Source organism: Eretmochelys imbricata, chromosome 26 (assembly GCF_965152235.1).
Source record: "Eretmochelys imbricata isolate rEreImb1 chromosome 26, rEreImb1.hap1, whole genome shotgun sequence".
NCBI lineage: Eukaryota > Metazoa > Chordata > Testudines > Cheloniidae > Eretmochelys > Eretmochelys imbricata.
The window spans coordinates 14,132,821-14,153,499 of NC_135597.1; the positions used below are offsets into that span (position 1 = coordinate 14,132,821).

At 51.0% G+C, this 20,679-nt stretch overlaps 1 protein-coding gene across 1 annotated transcript in view; it reads right to left on the reverse strand.

Moving 5' to 3' along the window:
- Positions 1–20,426, reverse strand: part of NUDCD3 (NudC domain containing 3) — a 58,479-nt gene extending 38,053 nt beyond the window's left edge. Inside the window, exons 1-2 of the mRNA XM_077805809.1 lie at positions 20,089–20,426; positions 14,191–14,495 (exon numbers count right to left, since the gene is read on the reverse strand). Of these exons, the coding sequence (XP_077661935.1) occupies positions 14,191–14,495; positions 20,089–20,286 (503 nt within the window). The 5' untranslated portion in view covers positions 20,287–20,426. The remainder of the gene's footprint in view (positions 1–14,190; positions 14,496–20,088) is intronic.
- Between the last annotated feature and the right edge of the window lie 253 nt (positions 20,427–20,679).

Sequence of the window (20,679 nt, forward strand, 5' to 3'; positions counted from 1 at the left end):
CCAATGAGCTAATGCTGCGTAACCCCTTGTGCCATTGTCCTTCTCAGATGCTAGCTGATGCCAGTTGGACTCGAGCATCTTTAGATGGCCATCATCACCTGGCTCAAGCAAGGCGCTTGGCAGCCAACTGAGTGTAAAAGGCAGTAAACCCAGGCAATGGATTACGGGAGCATTAAATAAAATCAGCTCGTTTAAAGCCTTTGCAAATAACATTGCTCTGCTCCCATTAGCTAGGGGCTGTCAGGGAATTGAGCTGTTACTATAACTAAATGATGTTGCAGTTTTTAAATGGCAGGAGAACAGCCCTGTTATTTATAAAGCTCCTGGATGATCCAATTTGATCCTCCCCAGCAGCCCTCTTCTGAATGCAAACACTCCCTCCACTCTGGCCCTGGCCCCGGCCCTGGCCTGACCTGCGGAGGTGGCAGCCAACTATTGGCCGGCAAGTCAGACGCTTACCAGTGCCGATTCCAGATGCCAGCCAACCATCACAGAGCTGGCACATCCAGCGGCCTCTCTGTCAATGTCAATGCGTCTGATTGTTTTCTTTTCAGGCAGGCACCGGAGCCTGTTATGCTCAGCCAGGCTCTGGCATTTCGGCGCTTCTCCTTTGCAGCATCTTTCCGAACAAGTGTTTGTACTGAGAAGCTTTTCTAAAGGCCCTGGGCTACCTCTGCTGAGTGATGCAGAAACACAAACAGCCCAAGACCCCTAAGTACTAATAAGGCTAGACGATCTACTGAACACAAGTTACCTGACTGGAATTAACTCAGGGAGAGGTAGTGACAGAACCCAGCAGGGCATAGGTGGATGCAGATGCAAGGATCCTTTGCATCGTGCTTCTCGCATGCCCTCCAACAGACAGAGACCAACTCTGCAGCCTCACCTTCCCCGGGCTGCTAGGTCAGCTGAAAGCTCCCCTCTAGGAAGCAAGTTGAACTGCTAGGGGATGGGCTAAAGGCTCCCAAGAACAGCGGATGCAAGGGGGCAGCATGCACAGGAGGGATTCTGAGTCAGGCTTTCCTAGTCTCTGCCCCTTGCGATTCCTTTGCATGCCACTCATTGAGCTCAGGAAAGGTGGTGTTTTCAACAAGAAGTCTGATTTCTGTCCCAAAGGAAATACTTCTAAAAACTTGGCAAAACCACTCTTGGGACTATAAACCCCAACACAACCCCTTACCTGAACTGACTGGCCAGCTCTGTGCTCCAGAGCAGGGGTTCCCAACCTTCTTAGTAAGGCACTCTAGCTGTTTGGGGACCTACCATTACCTCTACTCCCCCTTTCCCACCCCAGCCCTCTGCCACTTGCTCTCCCCCCTCCACCCCCCCGCTCCCTCCCGCAGCCCCAGCTAGGCCACAGCCAGTCTGCGATTGCCATTGGGCTGCTAACTGTCCACTAGCTGCTGGCTCCAAAGACCTCCTCCATGCTGCACCTGCTGCCCAGATCTGGCTCCCCACTCTGCTCACTGGTAGAGTCAAGGCCCATGCCCAGTGGCCCCGGACAATTGGGGCGCCCCTGCACCCCAACCCGCCCAGAGCTCCTGCCAGGGAGGGGGGTTGGGTGCTTGCCCTGCCCCACCCACCCAGCACTCCTGCCAGGGAGCAGGCTCGGGGGCTTCCCCACTCCCCAGCAGGAATGCCAGGCGGGCAGAGCAGGGCAAGGCCCCATATCCCGATCCAATTTCCCTGGCAGGAGTGCCGGGGGTGGGGGGGAATGCAGGTGGAAGGGTTGGGGAGGGCCTCCCACTTGCTCTTGCCAGGGCCCCACAAATCCCTAATCCATCTCTGACTCTGCTGCATGCTGCCCAAGGGGGGTGACAGCAGGATCCAGGCAGCCAGAGCTAGTGGGTGAACAGTCAGCAGCCTGTCTCTGTCCCGCACTGCTGCCACTCAGACCCCACTCCCCACACTGCTGCCTGCCACCCAGGGGAAGGAAGCACATGGGATCGACGGGCGGGTTGGGAGTTGGGATCCATCATTTGGGAAACACTGTTCTGAATGCGGCCTTGTACCAGAAGATCCCAGCACAGAGGTAGCTGATCTGTCACTGTTCAAGCCACTCAGCTCACTTCCACGCGCAAGTCACCTCCGCAACTGGAAATCCCCTTAACTCTCACCAAGAGGCTTTACTTTCTAGATACCAGCTTTGCTCTCTTCTACAGAAAGGATTTGTTCAGCTGCCGGTGGAGCTACCTAAAGAGGCCCTTTAAGCAAATAATTGTTAACCAGCCAAACTGTTCTCCTGCCTCTCCAGGGAGAGAGTGAGTCGCCTTGGAAGGAGGAAGCCATCTGCAATGCTAGGAGTGCTAAAATACACCCTTCAGGAGAGAAGAAACTGGCTACTTTCGGACCGTTCTCCCCACAGACCTTGCCTGCCCGTGGCTCAAGGGCAGACGGCTAAAGGTCAGCTAGGGCCCTTCCTAGAAACCAGTACTGAACAGGAAGAGTTCCTGGACCTTGTGGATCCTCCCCACAAGCTGGGGGAGGGTCCTTTAGCAGTGGGGGGCTTGCGCCCGCCCACTTCCCAGAACCCAATATGAGGCCTCTGCAAACTGAATTTCAGAACAGGGCTGGTTTCAGAGTAACAGCCGTGTTAGTCTGTATTCGCAAAAAGAAAAGGAGTACTTGTGGCACTTTAGAGACTAACCAATTTATTTGAGCATGAGCTTTCGTGAGCTACAGCTCACTTCATCGGATGCTTCACTTCAGGGCTGCTGTCCTGAGCCTACTGTCCACCGGGGGGAGCTAAAACAGTTAAACACAAAGTAGACAAAGTGTAGCCTCCTGGAAAGATGAGGTTTTAACGGTGAGCTGCAAAGGGGTTTTGAAAATACAGGGCGTGGGCCCTTTGTGCTTCTTGACACCGGACAGAAGGCCCGGAAAGGATTTCCCCCTTTTTTTAAAAGCATCAAAATATCAGGAGCGTAAAGTCTGATCTTCCCTAGTTCAGTTGGAGAACTACTGGGAGGCACAAGAGATGCTTATCTGAGCTCTTAACACCTCTCCTGAAGAGGTGTGGAGTGTTTCGCAAAGGCCTCCTTCACGCAAAACGCCTAGAAATGTCTGAAACAACAAAGTGTTAAACAGCCCAAACACCAATCGCTTCCCCATTTCACAGCTCAACTCTCACCGGCTTAACTGTGCTGCTGTGATCATTTCACTGCCTCTTCTTGGATCAAGCCCTGAGTGGCCACCATCCTGCTAGACCTTGTATAGGCCAGCAAGCTTCAAAGCCATATCTCATCACCACAGCGGTAGCCATGAGGGAAGCTGCAATGTGAGCAGTAGTTAGGCATGTTCTACTATATATTATGTAAGTAAGGTTAAATGACCCTATGGTAAGACACCAGAGTCCCCTCTATGCTACAACTAAGCCAGAGCCTGGTCACACTAACAGTTGCTAGTGAAGTTGCACACCTGTGGGGAATTACAGCTACAATGTTTGCTGGTGCAGGCGCAGCCTTATGAAACCAGCAACTATCCTGGGGCAATCAACCATACCCATAGTAGGTTTGTATCTACAGGCGTGCACACAGTGTCTGTCAGCTCTGGTCAACAGCCACTGGGCCCTCTGAAGGGCTGGAGACCCCAATTCATATTTTTCCTTGCAGGGTTCTTAGCTACTGCAAAGATTCAGGAGAGAGATTTTTCCTCCACGTGCCAGGAGCTTTCCTCTTCTCCCCCAACAAATTCTGTTGGTCAGATATTTTCTTTTGAAACACTCTCTCTCGCTCTCTTCAGGTGGTCTTCCACCCTTCGGCTTTGATTTCAAGTTATTTATGGATTGTTCAGCAGAGAGTCAACTTTACTGACATTAAACTAGTTAAAATGTCACCGCCAGCTCGCAGGAAAACTCCACCTGGTTGTCAGTGGGTTTCACTGCTGCTGGGAAATTTAGGTCAAGGATAGCAGGACACGCTACTTTTAGGAAAAGTCCCCTGGGATCTTTATCGATCACACAGAGCTCACACACACTTAGGCTTTAAAGGTCTCCTTTGAGACACCCCCACATAGTGAACTGCACTGGATTCAGTTTTAGCTACCTTGAAGGATGAAGGACCAAGCAAGTCCTGACAGGGTTTAAACCTACAACTCCAAGGAAACGTGGCCTTTCAAACCTGTAGACCCTTAAGCCACACACAAGGTGACCTAGTCTGAATTTCCGCGCCACTTGAATATTGCATTAACAAGTCTGAATTCTGCTTGGTGATTTTCCACACTGAATTTCTCTATTTTGATGAGCATCGATATTTTAAGGAGGAGACTTATGTTTTATTAAAATCAGGTACACCTCTTCTTTCTGCCTCCAGGGATTTTTTGCTTGTTAAGGGAAACAACAGAAATTTCATAGGTTTGGGGGTGGAGGTTGATTGTTTCAGGGCCTGATTTTTGAGGCCAGGCACCCAAATCCCTTAGTGACAGGCCATGACGAGGGAACTGAAACGCCAGTGATGCTGTCAGCAACCAAGCGGTGGCTTGGATGCCCGATTAAAGCATTTGGAAATTGGGCCCTGAGTATGATTCACAACAGCTGTGAAGGGCTCGTAATTACAAAGCCACCCTGAGCCATAGCTAGAGCTCTGGCACACAGGTGACTAGAGGGTAGAGTGGAATCTCGTCTTAGAGACAAGTGTTTATCCGCGTTGAAAAACCCTTTACTAGGAGCAGAACTTCACCATCACAGGAGAGGGCCTCTCTCCACCCATTGCAGTATACCGGGTGCCTGGGGGAAGAGAGGATCCAGGCACCAGGGGCCACAGGAAAGGTGGAGGACAGCTGGCATAGCGGGCTCCTATACTACAGGGAGACACTGCTATGCCCAGCAGGGGGACTTGCTGCCTGAACAGTGCAAAGAGAAAATGCAACAAGACAAAGACTTTGCCCTGCAGTACTGACTGCGGCCCCTTGATCTTTTGGGGTCAGGCTGGAGCCACCAAAATATACCATTGATTGTAACCGTAATGGTCTGGTATTTGTGAGTCATCAGTGAATCCAAAATTCCAAAGCGACTTCAGAGGGGGAAATTAATGAGTATTAGCTGAAACTGGTTTCTGTACAGTGCAATGCCAGAGCGAGTAGAATGGGCCATTCAACACAGGAATCTGGGAAGCAGTCTGTTTGCACTGTTGTACTGCCAGTCCCCTTTAAAATGAGTTAATAGTGAAGAGCTGTGGTCAACCCCGCTCCTAAATGAGTCAATGCAAAACTTGCCTTCATTTCTCTCCCCTTGCAACAACTCGGGACAGCCATTTGAACTTCACTTGGTACTCTTGGGGTGGTAGTGAAGTAGTTGCACCCCCAACGCTTGTTAAGAGCACAGGGAGAAGTGGAGAAAGGTTCTTCTCTACATGGGTCAATTTTCCCTTCTAGAGCAGCTGATCTTGCAAGCGCTCGTGACAATCAGTTCAGCTTTGGGCAGGCCAGGCTGTTCCTGAGCTGAAGCACTCTATACTCTCATAGAAACTCTACAGGACTGAAACCATCATGCCCTGGAAACAGTTAATTTCACGCCGATGCCTCCAGGAAATAGAAGCATTCACTCTTGAGAGAGCTCACCACATTAACACGTTTCAGTTCAATTTTATTCCGCCTCTCGCTAGGGACAGGGAGTTGGAAAGCAACGAGTGATTTTGTAGGTCACCGCCGTTCCAACCCACCTAGTTACTGGGAAGTTACAGCAGTGAACTTTACCTGCCCTGAGAATGGCATTACCGAGTACATCACAAGCGTTGCTGGGGCTGTGTCTAAGAGCTGGGATGTGACACAGCCCTGGCTGGCTGGAGGACAGTAAGCACTATTTGCCTTTCAGTGAAGAGTCTCCAAGCCCTTCCTAACAGTCAATGATTAAGCCTCACTTGTGGGGCAACACCATTATCCCTGGTTCACAGACGTTGATACAGATACAGCAGTTACGCCACGTCACAGGGGGTATGTCCGCACTGCAAAAACAAAGGCGGGTTCTTAGCCTGCGTTAGCTGGCGTGGGTTAAAACAGCAGTGAAGACACAGCAACTCGGCTTTCAACTTTAGCAGCTCAAGTTCAGCCCCAAGCTACCTCACCGGCTTGAACTCGAGCTGCTTACCTGAGTTAAAAGCCAAGTCGCTGTGTCGTCGCTGCTCTCTTAACCCAAGAGTCCATGTCAGCTGGCAGTGTAACATATGCAAAGTGAGTTCGCGGGACAGCTGAGACAGAACGTAAGAGTCCCCCGTTCTAACCGTTCGACAATATTGACTCCTAATGGTCTAGCTCTTTTCTAAATCTCTACGATCCTTTCATTTGTTTCTCCTATAGCTCCGAGGGCTTTTCTAAAGCAAACAGATGTGTTGCTGCAGAACCCCCTGGGCCAGGGTTTTGGTTTGCTCTGGATCAGTGACCTGCAGTTGACATTCACATGTCACTGCATTACGAGTTCTCAGGCTGCATCTGGAAAACCTTTCCCCAGCAATAAGGTGCCGTGACTGCTCCCTTGGCTTCTGCTAGGAGTCTCACCAGGAGTCTGTTTTGCTGCTCTGATTCTGGGGCTTGGAAAGTTTCCAGCCACGTGTGAGCTACAAAAAGGAAGCGAGTGAGAATTGGGTCACACAGGTGCAGAGATTCGGCGGCTCCAAACTGACTGGTTTGCTCCCTTCTTTGCCACGTGTCCTGCTAAATGCAGGAAGAGCGCCGAGAGCCGTGGCTTCTTGTACTCCCTGCTGCCTGTGAAGGAGGCAGCAGCTGGGCTGGAGTCACCCTGGGTTGTGCCAGTGCAGGAGCCCTGGTCACTGGTAGTTATAGGCCCTGGTCATCCTTTTTCTCAGGGCCTCTCCCTGCTGCTGCCACCATCACTGTGGGAATCTGGTATTTCTCCCTGCTGGGCCCATGCAGGCTGCCACCGCCACCACCACCGCTGTCCCTCTTCTCCCCAAGAGCACATACCTCTCAGGATGTAACCGGATTTAACTCACTACCCTTGGACTCGTGTCAGAGCGGGGCCAGAGCCAAGGGTTGTGCGAGAACAGAACCGGTGCGAGCCTCTGGCTCTGCTGCTGCTCGGAGCAGGAGGGAAATTTGCTTGCTGCTCCTTCTCCCACACTCGCAGGACCCAGCGCCTGTTGCTCCAGCACAGAGCAATTTCCTGTCTCAGCAAGAGCATCGTAAAACTGACCAGAACCCACCTGGGCGTTGCCCCTCTGCAGGCACCAGTGAGGAAGTGCTGGGTGTGGAGGCGGCAGTGGGAGGGGGAACTAGGTGTCCCTAGCCTCTGTTTGCCAGAAGCTGGGAATGGGCAACAGAGGATGGATCACTTGATGATTCCCTGCTCTGTTCATTCCCTCAGGAGCACCTGGCATTGGCCACTGTCAGAAGACAGGACACTGGGCTAGATGGACCTTTGGTCTGACCCAGTGTGGCCGTTCTTGTGTAACTATCCGGAGAGAGAATACAGAAGAGGGAAGATGAGACCCCCCCATCCTGCACCACATTTAGACTCCCAAGGACATTCGCTTCACTCATCCCCCGGCCATTGCCGGCTCTCTATGGCTTTCCAAACAGTTGTGCAGTTCTGGAAATTAACTAATTCCTAGAAAACACTGGGAAGCAGCTTCTTCTCAAGAGCGGCTAGCTCACCGCATAGCAATGAAGCACTAGGTCAGTACGAAAGTTCAGCCTCCTGGAGAAGAGCTGAGAGCCAGAGTCAAGAAGCATAAATAGAACTCAAAGGCCAGACAGTACTGCAGCACATGTGGGAAGCCGGGCACTATTTTGAATGCTATGTGGCAAATGTATGCAGAGCCAAATCCAAGAAGGGGGCTGGGTGAGAAGGGAGATGCTCAAAATTAGGAGCTGAGCTCAAGCAGCATGAATGATGAAGAGAACGGCTTCTCAGAGCAGATGGGAACTGCTTGCAAAGAAGGGGGAGGGGGGAATTCACCACCCTGCGCAAGCCACATGGCTGCAGACTAAGTGTCCTTTCCCCTGCTATGATTCTACAGAAGCTGGAGACACCTCATCATGGGTGGGGTAGCGTCCATATGCCTGACAAAGTCCCCCAGGGATCAGCAAGCCCATGCTGGGGAGATGGACGTGCCCTCGGTCACCTGCACTAACTAAGCCTAAAATGGTGCTGGTCCTGTCCCTTAAGGGCATGGCCCTGCCCACTGCTGCATGAGAGCACGGTGAAGTGAGAACGTGGGGCACAAGGGAGCCTGATCCTGATTAATGAGAGGTGGCTGCAGCCAGGCTACCCCACCTCGTTGCTGCAAGGAGCGCCAAGGGGGAGTGCAGAGCTAAGTGCTTCATTTCCATGAGAGCAATCAAAGCCCATGTTCCCTCAGATGCGGTCATTCCACGCTCAACCAAAAAGGAGCAGGTGGGAGTACCAAGTGGCTTGAGATTTAGGAGAGCGTAACTGATGGGGGATGTGCTCACGAGATACCCCGTGAACTGGAATGGCGGGTAGACACAGACAGAAGTGCCGGGGAAACTTCTGCCTTGCAATGGGGCTGGGAATGGCTGGTATATGTATGTGGGTAAGAGCTGCACTGAAGAGGCCTTCGGCATGACAGAGTCTCTCAAGGTACTTTTCTGGCCCTCATTCCCACAGTATCTGAACATCACCATCTTTAACATACGTACTCACACACCCGTGTGGAAGGGCCCAGCTATTACCCCCACTGGAACTGACGCCCAGAGAGACGAAGTGACTGGCCCAAGCCTCTTGTCTACAGAGTTCCTGGCAAGCACCCATTCGGCGCTATCCAGAGTGCGGAACCAAACCTGCTGCAGCCATGTAAAAGCCACGACCATACTGAGGCAGTTTACGAGAGGCGCCGGGATGCAAGCCCAGGAACCCAGGAGCTCATCCAGCCGCTGCAGGGGCTTGATGCAGCTGGGATGCTAAATGCCCTACATTTACACAGCACTAAAGTTTGGGGAACTAACACGTTTGTTTTTTTCTTATTTTTCCCCCCTAAGCAGAGAGAAAAATATTTTTGTTTTATCTCAGTTTTGCATTCAGCTAGCTATTGGGGATGCGCATTATTCATAAGCTCTTACTAACCAGGCTGGTGGCATTGAATTTTGTCAGAGGGGGGGTTGTGCAGAAGGAACTGCTCTTTAAATTATTAATAGCCATTATCCAAGTGCCCTGAATGCATGTTCTATCCCTTGACATTCTTTCGGGTGACTGCAGCGCCACCCAGGGGCAGACGGCACTAGCTACAGTCAGCTCAGCAAAACAGCCCTATTTAGATCCCGCAGGCCCAGAATCTCTCCGTTCTGAGCTGCCTCGCGCAGGCACCCCTGGAGGACTTTGGGCCTGAGAGACCTTATCCAGCGAATCTGCAGCTCCTCACCCAGTTCTACCGATCCCTGCAATGACACAGCCATGCATAAATGTGAGAGGAGGTGGGGGGGGGTTATCAATAAAGGGTCCAAACCACTGAATTCAATGGGCTCAGGGCCGGATATGGAAAGAGGAGGAGAACCAGCCTAGCTGGCAGAGGGGCTGTAGAGACACTGCTGCCTAGTGACTGCCCTGAAGTAGTCCTCCTCACTCAGCAACGTCAGCAGCAAAGTTGGTCAGCAAAGCCTCGCTTTCTAGGGTGAGAGCTGGCTGAAGAATGGCAGCCCAGCCTCTTGAGAGGACTTGTACTCTTCCCTACAGACAGCTGAATATTCCTTTCCCAACAAGTGTGGCCCATAGATGCCCATCACAGGGACCAGGGACAGAATGAGGTCCTCATGACAAGGCCGTCTTCTTCTTGGATCCACACACCACAGGGGACTTGAAGATCCAGGCTACTAAAAGAATTTCCGATGCAGATATTGCAACGCCCTATCTGCCAACACTTTTCCATATGGTGAAATCGCCCCCAGCGTAGCTCCTCAGAGCAGGCAGTCTATACTGAAAGAAGCAATCTCTCTGCATGCTTTTTTCGCTTTGAGCCATTCTTTAACAAACAGGACAATACCCACCACAATTAGCCTGGAAAAATACAAGGCTGGAGAAGCCCTACACGATCAGTTCCCTTCCGAGCTTAACCATGCTCCGTCATTGTAGTAACACTAGCCATGCAGACCTCACACCAGCCAGGAGCTGTAGAGAAATTCACTGGCTCTGCTGTAGAGTTCCCTGAAGATCCTGAAGGCTCAGCCCAGGTCCAGTAGGACTGAAACTACGGCACCCACTAGACAGCACAGCCAGTTTGCTGGATACTTAGCTCAACCACACTGTTTAAACACCTGACTGTCCCATATGGGACAGCAGCTCTAGGGCCAGCCCTTGAACACAAATTTATCAGGCGGTCAAAAAGAGAGACCTGACTGGTCTTCGACATCATGAGGCTGCCCAGGGAGAGAGTTTGTCCCCGAGGTCCCACACCATGGGGCTTGAGAAATTAGAGCCAAAAACTTCAATTGCTCTTGGAAACAAGTGTTGCTCACAGAACTCGGCTGTAGCACGCTCATTCCAAGCCTCTCAGCTAAGCAGGTGTGGGGCTGCTCTTTTTGTATCTCCAACAGACACTGCACCCATCAGCTCACACACATCCAATAACAAGATGCATCCTATGCCCACCGCATCATAATCTCCTTCCCTTAGTATCGCTTCTAATTCATCTTTCTTATTTTCCCCAGTCCAGACATTTGTTCATAGGACTTCTGTTTATAGGGACTTAAGTGCCCACCCTTAAGTACTCATTACTCCCAGCAACTATTGTGTTTATAGCAAGAGAACAAAGTCAAACCTTAGTCCCACGGACTATTAACACAATAAATCTGAAATTAAACCTGCGTGCTAGTAGCTTGCATTCAGGTCTTTTTTTGCACACTGAGATTTAATTTTTCAAGTGTATTTTTAGAAAAAAGTCGGTTTTAGCCATGCTAGCGAGGGCCCCGGCTGCATGGTCTGCACGGGAAGCTCAAGGGATCTGCCATTACTAACAGGTTTTTTTGTAAATTTCATGCTAGTGAAAGATGCCAGACTGACAGTCTGGGAGAATGAAGCTTTTATGCACAGGACAACTACAGCCCTGGCAGAAAGTCATTCTTTTCTTCCGTTCTCCTTCTCCTTCCCTGAAGCTCTTGTTCCTTTCTAATCTTCCCATCCTTGCTGCATTTGGTCCCACATGGGAATAACCCAGCAGCCTCAGGGTGCACTCCTGCTTCACATCCTCTGTCCTAGCCACCAGGAGGCAGGCCACCTGGTTCTTTTATGTGAATCAAAGAGGTCTCGGGTCGGACTCCTCACTAGAATCAAGTTGATCAGCCTCTCTCTTTCCAATGGCCTTTTCTCACTGGCCTCATTCATCACTGACATACATCACATGTACCCAGGAAATCTAGAGGTGGAAGGCTCACTGGCTGTCACCAATCCGCTCAGCCATTTGGTTCCAGCTCCCAGGGATCGCTCTGTCCCACCTTTCACTTGCTGCTGCACAAACTCAGCACGCAAGCTAGTTAGATTGTGCTCGCAAAGACACACTCTTCCAGCTGCCCTATTCTGAAGCACCAAAAGGCTCTGGAGACCTACTTGTAGCGCTCTTAAGAGGAAAGCCACTCCAGGCATTCACCAACACAACCAGCCCTTTCAGCTCGTTCCCTCGCTGCAGGCATGCCAGCCCTGCTGCAAAACCGTGGCACGCTGGAAGGGGATAAAGTCAACACAGCTCCCTGTGCTGGAGAATCTTCCTCTCCACTGCTGTCAGCACACGTACAGCAGCTTTGCAAACTGCAATAAGCATGGGCGGGGGGAATGGGAGGGAGGGAGAGAGACTTTACTGCAATGCAAGGCCCTTCACTTTTCATGCTTACGTAGCCTTTTCTCTGTCAGAGAGATAGCGTTCGGAGACAATGACGCAAGGACTTCCCATAATCCTTTGCCTGCAACATACTGATCTGCTGATGTGGGGATGGTCCTGCCAAACACACACTGTTGCTTGGGCAGAAAAAGCACAGTCAAGGGGGGAAAGCCATCTTTCCCCATCTCTGGGAGTCCTGGCAGTGCCACACTACCCTTGGCCTGCCTTTGGGTGTTGGCTCTGCTCTTGAGGGATGCCAGGGGATTGAAAAAGATCCCAGCCTGCTAAGCCCTGACCGCTTAGCACCCCCAGACTCACAGGAATGAAACAGTCTGTGTGCTCTGGGTTGGGGGCATGGGGCAGAAGGTCATGATATGCAGAGCTGGACATTTGTCTCCCACCCCAATAACAATGTTTTAATAGACACACTATAAGGTAACGGGAGAAGCAGGGAAGGCTATACATTCTGGATCCACCACACATACAGCAGCTCTCTCAAACCACAGGAAAGGTACACTAAGGATCAGACACACACCCCACTATAACAGCCAAAAACGCAGAGTTATGGTAATCCTTTTCTTCCATTCTTCTGGCATTGTCTCCTCAGAGAGAAACAAGGAGCATCCCCATCCCTGAGGATCAAACGGAACTATTTGCCCAGAGAGACTCATGTGTGGACCTTAATACTTCACTAGCCTGGTGTCTTATTAACACTTCTTTGCTATTTACAGTTAATTTAGTGCTGCTGAAAGGTACTAAACGGATACCGGAGACTGAGAGCTCCTATCACAGGGACAAACTGCCCCCGCCTAACCAGCCTGACATTGCCAAGAATCGCTGTGGCCCATTAAATCCTTGCCCTCTCTTAGGAGCATGTCAATAAAGGGGACCACACAGGCCCTGTTAATTAATGGACAGGTGCCCACTTCATATCACACTGAATTTCACTTCACAAAGGCAGTTGAAGAGCCACCAGCTGGTAATGCTTTCACTCGTTAATCTGCTCTAGATTTGAATGGATGATCTGGAGGCAAAATGCTTTGTATGCCATCACCTGTCCCCTGGACCATCCAATCCCTCTCTGCCATCCTCACATCCCCTAGTCTTTGTGGTTTGTACAGGCTGGGCAGGGCAGCCAGCTATCCAAAGAACCTGCCCTGATATATTCCCAGCAGTAGCTGTGCTTCTAGATCACTCAACATTCTAGAACAGCTCCTCCAGAGTGACAGGTGGGCATTACCTGGAGCAAAGCCCAGCTGAAATAGGCACAGCTCCTCCCCACAAAATCACTCTCGGAAAGAGGAGACATTTTGACTTAGCCTTGCAAAGAGTCATTTGCCATTGTTTTAGGAGAGCGCAGGCCAGCAGAATGCTCCTCACTCACACAGGGGTAACAGACATCCGTACAGAGGCTTTAAAAACTGGCCAGTTCAAAAATGGAGATTCCAGCTTTGCTCTGGAATGTATGCGCTGGCCTTGGCCTGAGCCAGGGAGATCTTCCACAGCGGAGTGAGAAACCCCAAGGAACAAAAGGAAACAACTTGATCTTCTGGTTCCATTGACATTACCGCTCATACCAAGGAGTGAAACAATCAGCTTTATATATGGCTTGATTAATCAGCTAGTGTGTACCCAAGCCTGCAGCCCAGGCTGGGACAAGGTAATTTGTTTTGCTGTGTAGTTAGACCCTAACTGCGCTGGCATAACCAGTTTGGCTGGTCCGCCCTGCTCCCAGCTGTCTGTGTGGTAACCTCCCAGAGTGCACTGCCCCATGTGTGTCTACTCTTGGTGCAGGGCCGCTGAAAAATCCCAGTGCTCAAAGTGGACTGAGGGACTTGGGCACCTAACTTCCCAAGGCATTATGGGTTAGCTGCCCAGATTTTCTCCGAATGCACTGAAACACAGTCAAGTAGTAGAGTCTGTGGAGATGCACAAACAGCCCCACATCCCATACTGAGAGAAAAGATGCTTTGTGGCCTTGTCTCGACTGTGTGTGACGTGACCACCGGGGAGGAAGGCCTAGCGACCTGGCTAAGCAAACAATTGTACGACAGTGCTGTGAAGAGGGATGTGCTAACAGACTACATCCTCCGCTTAGAGGAGAGAAGAGAGCAGACAGACTGAAGTGCCCAGAAAGGAGCACAGGAAACCAAATCTGAAGGCTTCTACCATGCTTCTGTGAATCCACATCACCTCCTCTGACGGATGGGCCTGACAAGACTGGGGCTGCCCTGTGCCCACACAACACAGTGTTCTCTCTGTTGGGAAGAATCTAAACACCACCCTGGAGAAGTGCAGCCTTCCCACCACCCCGTCACCTCGTGAGCTAGGACCGAGGACTAGACTCTATTCAGAATGAGCTACTTAGGCTTACAACGAACACAAGGGAAGTACCGTAACAAGAAACCCTTACTTGGGCAATGCTGATGGCTGGGACTCCACTGGGGCAGCTGCTCCTGGTGGCTCTGAGGCTGCAGAACTGTCCACTGCTTCAGCTGTCTCCTCCGCTGCAGTGGGCTCTTGAGGCCTGGCGGCTGCCCCATCATCCAGGTCAGGGACGGGCTCTGCTGCCGAGCGGATCTCAATTTCCTGAGCCACAGCAGGCACTTTTGTCCTCTCCGCTGCCGCTTCCTCTTCCCTTTTCCTCATCTTCTCCACAAGCTCCCGCCGCCTCTCCTCGTCATCCTGACGGGCCAGGTGTTCAAAGTTCTTGAATGCCTGAAAGAGACAAAGCCAATCAAGCAAACAAGCAGGTAGCCAAGCCATCAATCCACAGCTAATATGCGTGTATCTCAGAAGCAGACGTGGTGCAGGGTTTCCACCTTGACACTAGAAGAACCGAGATTGGAAAAGAGACACTAGTTCAGTATAGCACTGCTTCTAACAGGAAACTGCTCACAAAGGCAGGTGACAGAAAGCATGCCTGCCTAGAGCAGTGAGAGCTGACAGATTCTTTAGGTGACACAGAAATAAGCAAATGTATTCTTCCATTTCTCAAAAAGAAAAGGAGTACTTGTGGCACCTTAGAGACTAACCAATTTATTTGAGCATGAGCTTTCATGAGCTTTTCATGATGCATCCGATGAAGTGAGCTGTAGCTCATGAAAGCTCATGCTCAAATAAATTGGTTAGTCTCTAAGGTGCCACAAGTACTCCTTTTCTTTTTGCGAATACAGACTAACACGGCTGTTACTCTGAAACCTGTCATCTTCCATTTCTGCAGACTGTACCTAAGTAGGAAACCTCCAGTGGGGTCATTGTTCTGAGGCAGCTCACTGTGGCTCAAGTTACCCTGAGACACATACACTGTGCTCTCTCTCTCACATTACATTGGTTCTCTTTTTTTAATCTAAAATAGAAATAGGTTGGGTTTGCTTTGTGTGTGTGTAAAACAGAATGGGAGGCCACTGGGGGAGTGGCAGATCAGAAGAGAGGCCTAAGGAGGGACGATTAGATAAGCCAGCAGCTTCCAACCTGCTTCGTTCGTCTTCAGGTGCAATCTTGCCACTCCCCGACCCACTTGGTCCTGGCTACTTCTCCAATTGCATCACCTCACCCCAACCCTAACCCCACACTGGGTCCTTCCCTCCAAACTCCCCAGTTCACACGTTCACTGGGCTTTTGTTTTTAAATCCGTACCTGCTGGTACTGCTGCCTGATCAGGCTAGCAGAAAGCTGACGAAAGGAACACAGCAACAGTTCTAGAGGAGTCAGCAGTTCTGGGAATAGACACTGGACAGAGAAGCCAGGCTACAGGCGGGCTCAGTCCGAAGGGCAGAGCTCTCTCGAAAGGAGAGACATTGCCACCAGCAGCTCCTCCGGAGAAGCGTTAGGGCAAAGAGCACATTAGTGCAGCCACAGCCTGAAACCAGGCACTGCCGCTCCCAAAGAATCCCAGGGAATGACTCACATGTGCTATTCATAGAGACCCACCCGGCCAGCTGCATTTCAGTCATGAAACACAAACCAGCCCAAGGCAGAGCATTCAGAGACAAGGCTCAGACCGTGCCCTTTAAATCAGGACAGGACCCAAAATCCTGAGCTGAGAAGGGAGGGTGGCACCTCTGAACTGCTCTGCAGCACAGTATCATTGGGAGCAGTGTCTCGGCTCTGAATGCCCGTGGCTAGTGGAAAGAAACAGCATGTCCTGGAAGTGACTGAAGCCGGAGCCCAGAATGGCCTCTCTCTGGGGAAATCAAGATTTAGGCTACTGTGCAGTGGTTTGTTCTCACACAGTCATTAGACCTGAGCTACTCCTCGGGGGGAACCAGGACACAGGTTCTCATTTAGAAGATTCACATTCTCTCCTCAACAGGCCGTAACACTTACTGGTCTGTCACATCATCTGGCTGTTCCTTGTGCATAGCAACTTATCTACCTAATTGCTAGTACAGGCTGCAGAGTTCTCTAACGGGGTTTACAGGCACCCTCACCTTTGGGGCTCACAGGCTACAAGTCCAAGGGCCATATCCTGCACGCACCTTGGGTCGCGCAGCACAAGCATGGGGAAGGCAAAGGGGGCTTTATATCACCTTTGCACGCACAGGATTCTGGGCTGCCCCTGAGGACAGCACAGCCCCTAACATGAGTTAGAACAACCCCAAGGTCAGCTCTACCTTACAGAAGTTGGCTACAATTGTTGATGGGCTTCTCTGAAGCTCTGAATTCTTGGAATGACTCCCCTTACCATCTCTGGCTGCTAGCCAGCAGTCTCTTTTGGCAGGGGCAGCACATGGGGGTCGCATAAGCCCTGGACTGAGGATTTTGCCCCCTTTCTGCCATCAAAGCAGCGGTCCCCATAATGCAATGTTAAGCTGCAATGCAGGATGTTGGGACCCTAGATCTCCGCAGACCTCAGTTCTATATCAAAAGCAACAGCAGCTGCGCTCTGCTTCATTTTCTGGAAAGCAGGGATGCCGCTCTAAACTTGCTGTGGTGAGAGAGGCAGCCCCATTAGGAGGGCAGAGAGGGAGTTGCTCTGACTCACTATTGCTGCTGGGCAGGGAAGCACAGAGTTACAGTCACACGGCCTCCTTGTGCAGCCCACCATCACCAACCCTAGTATAAGCCCACTGCCTATGTGGTCCCTTCATGCTCCTTGGCTCCTCCCCCTCAGTACGTCCCTGTTTATTGAAACATGATCTGCAAAGGAAACAGTGGGTATGTGCTTTGTCTGCTTCTGTATGCTTCACGAAGCCCTGAAAAGCCGCCTATTTACTCAAAAAGGGGAGTTACCTGGTTTTTTTAATTGTCTTTTTGAACATTAGAAATATCAGACATTGCCTTCCCTGGTTTTCCTGGAGAACTAATGAGATTACAACATCACAAGAGACTTGTAACCTGAGCAATTGAGAGGGAAAGGGATTGTTAGTCAGACTGTTTAAAACTCTTTACAGGTTTCAGAGTAACAGCCGTGTTAGTCTGTATTCGCAAAAAGAAAAGGAGTACTTGTGGCACCTTAGAGACTAACCAATTTATTCGAGCATGAGCTTTCGTGAGCTACAGCTCACTTCATCTGATGAAGTGAGCTGTAGCTCACGAAAGCTCATGCTCGAATAAATTGGTTAGTCTCTAAGGTGCCACAAGTACTCCTTTTCTTAAAACTCTTTAGTTTGCCTCTATTTTTGTCGACACCAATTTAATGTAGACTCCTGCAAAACACTTGGAATGAATGCTCTCCTTGAAAACAACATCCTGCCCGTTCCACTGGGGGATGAGAAAACTCTCCTGCCAGTTCTCTGGTCCTCAAGCAAAAGACAGGGAAGGCAAGACTTCAACGTTAAAAACAAGAAGGAACAGAATAACTTTCAGGTCTCCTTTGTCCATCATGATTCAGTAATAAGGCATAAATAAATTTCTGCTCCTCTCTGCAGGTCACTTCCATGCTGCTTGCCTAAGGTCAGAGAGGGATGGGGTCTCCAGGACTGCAGCTCTGGAGTACCCAGCTCCAAGTAGAGAGAGCTTTCTCTAAAGCAAGGTGATTTCAAACTTTCCACAGCATCGCTAACTTGGCCACTTTGCAGCCTGGGTATTTTAAATTAGGGTCTGTGCCAGCATAGCGCATTTATGCCTTCACATAAACACCATACTAAATGGGGCTGTGTTTACTTCAAACGTGCACTTCCAGATAAGGCACGCTTGCCCTGCACCTCACTGGAACACTATACAGTACTCAGCATTAAATTGTTAATTGAAAATGAATGCACGTGTGTAGCAGGCAATTTCCAGTTCCTTAAAACTTCATTATGATAAGAAATACTTAATATCTGACTCTTCTCTAGGTCCTTTTTTGAGTCGCAGAATCCTTTGCAAACATGCACGGAGACACACAACGTGCCTGTAAGGTAGATAATTAAGATCCTATTTTACACGGGGGAGGGAATCAACTTGTTCAAGATCACAAAGCAAGTCACTGACAGAGCCAAGAATACAGTTCCAAATCTCTTGACCTCTATCCCTCTGCTCCACCCACTAGACAACACTCCTTTCCATCTTACTTAGAACGGAATAGCCTTGGGTGAGGGAACTTTTACAGACTACTGATTTCTAAGACATCAAGCACACCTCTGTAATGCTGTATAAATAACAAACCTTTCAAACCAACTGGTAAATATTGACTCCTGATTGACTATATATGCAGCAAAATTGATATTTAAAAATGTAAGCTACCAGTTTTTGAAGATAAAACAAACTAGACTGTAAAAAACAACCAGGTCTTCCCCCATCTCCCCTACTCAGATCATTTTACACGGACCATTGAGCCATTTTTGAGTTTTAAGCATTCCAAAGAAAACCTTCTCCCAGATCCAAAAGGCTGAGGCCAAGCAGGGTGCGTTTCAACACAAAATGAGAGGGCTGAGAAGCTCCGAGTGAAAAGCAAGGCTTAGAAATAGAAAGCAAACACTGAAACCTGGAGGAGAAGTCTTCGACACCTCCCTCTCTGCCAAGCTATGGTCAAATCCACACGCTTTTCCCTCCAAAGTCTCTCTCAAATTCCCCCCTTCCTCTCTGTCAATATCACTCAGACTTCTCCTCTTGCCTTGACTACTGCAATCACTCCCTGTCAGGCATTTTTAACCACCAACTTTATCCCCTCCAGTGCGTGCAAAACATTGCTGTCAATATCCTCTCTCATGGACATTCCTCTGAGGAGGTCAGCTACCATGCGTCATTCCACTGGCTCCCCACTGTACTGTGCATCACATTCAAACTTCTTATCCTCTTCCATCATGCTGCCCTTGCCTACAAAGTGCTCCTCCATGTGCCCTCTGCTCCAACAGCAGCACCAACCATGATCCTCCCTTCGTCTCTTCTCCCCAAACATATTTGCCCCGACACCTTTCTCCCCTCATTCCAATTCCTCCCGAAACATCATTTTTGATGTGGAACCTCTAAGACATGACAGGAGAGCAACATAACCTGCAAATAACAAAGGAATTACACAATCAGCTCTTTACTGATCAACCTCACAATCATCCTCCCCTCTTCCCTTCACTCTCCATCCCCTTCGGGTGTTTATAGGGCTCACTTGTGCCATGGCACACAGACTGAACACTCCCCAGAGCAAGGCCTGGGTCTTTATTTGCTTGTGGAGTGGCAAACATTTCTAGAAGGTTGCAAAACAAATAAAAATAGTAACTCTACCCTTAGCTAGGGAGTCACCAGGCATGTGCAAACTACTCATGTAACATAGTTGGCCCCACTCAGACCCTGGTGTAAGAATGCCACTAACCACCACTATACATCATGAGAGCAACTGATGATGGCCTGGTCCACCGCTCCAAGACCTCAGGATGGCAGCGTCAATAACAACGGTTATACTCTGTGAGGGAAACCAACCAGGATCTATGCTGGTCCACTCAGATTCTGGTGCGAGAGAGCCATTAATGCAAAGCCCTCCCCGCCCTTTGAGTTAATCCTGGACTAACAGGGCAGAACTGCACTGGTGAAGTTGCCCCGGGGAAGCTGGAGGTTCTGGCAGCTGGGATGGAGATGGTTGGGTCTGGGGCACTTCCAAAGGGGCGGGAGGCCATTTAGGACTTCGGCTGGATCTTTGTGCCAGGCTGATCCGCGAAATAGTTAACGTATCGTGTCAGCTGACGGTTTCAGCATTCGCCCCCCGCCCTGTTGCCAGGCATGGCCCAATTCGCATCTGCCCGAGCTCGCGTCTCGGGCTGCCTGCAGACTCGGGCAGACGTCAGCGACCAGCTCCCCTGACAGCCAGGAGGCTCGAGACGCCGGCCGGCCGCAGGGAACCCGGGACCACGGCTGCGCCCCGCAGCGCCGTGGCCGGCCTGGGGCCCCGGGTTACCTGGAGGGCCATGGTCTGCGCCGCCCCGGGCGGGAAGCCCAGCCGGTCGTCGGGCCGCCCCAGGAGGCGGTAGAAATCCGTCTTGCGGTAGAGGAAGCCGAAGAGGACGCCGAGGAACTCCCGGACGTTGCCCACGTGCTGCAGGATGCCCAGCAGCGCCTGGTCGTACATGTCGGTCATGGCAGGAGCCGGGTCCATGGCGGGGGGGGGGGAGGGGAGGGCGCGGGGAGCAGAGAGGCCTGGGCCGGGCTGGGCTGGGCCCCGCCGAGTCTCTAGGGCACCGAGGGGGGAGGGGAGGGGAGGGCTCCTCAGGGCCAGGCTCCTCCGCTACCAGGGCAACCCAGCTTCCTCCCGCCAGGCACTTCCGGTCCCTGCCGGGACGGCTCCCGGCGGCTACTTCCGCTTGTGCCGCCCCGCTAAACGCTCCGGCCGGCAACCGCGGCCGTCAAGGAGGGGCCGTCGCCATAGAGACAAGCCTGCTGACCATAGAGATGGCGACGGCGAGCGAGAGCGCCGCCACAGCGCGTGACGCATCTGGGCGCCATCTTGAGAGCCGGCGTCACGGTTCGATGCGCGGGAGGGGCGGGGTTC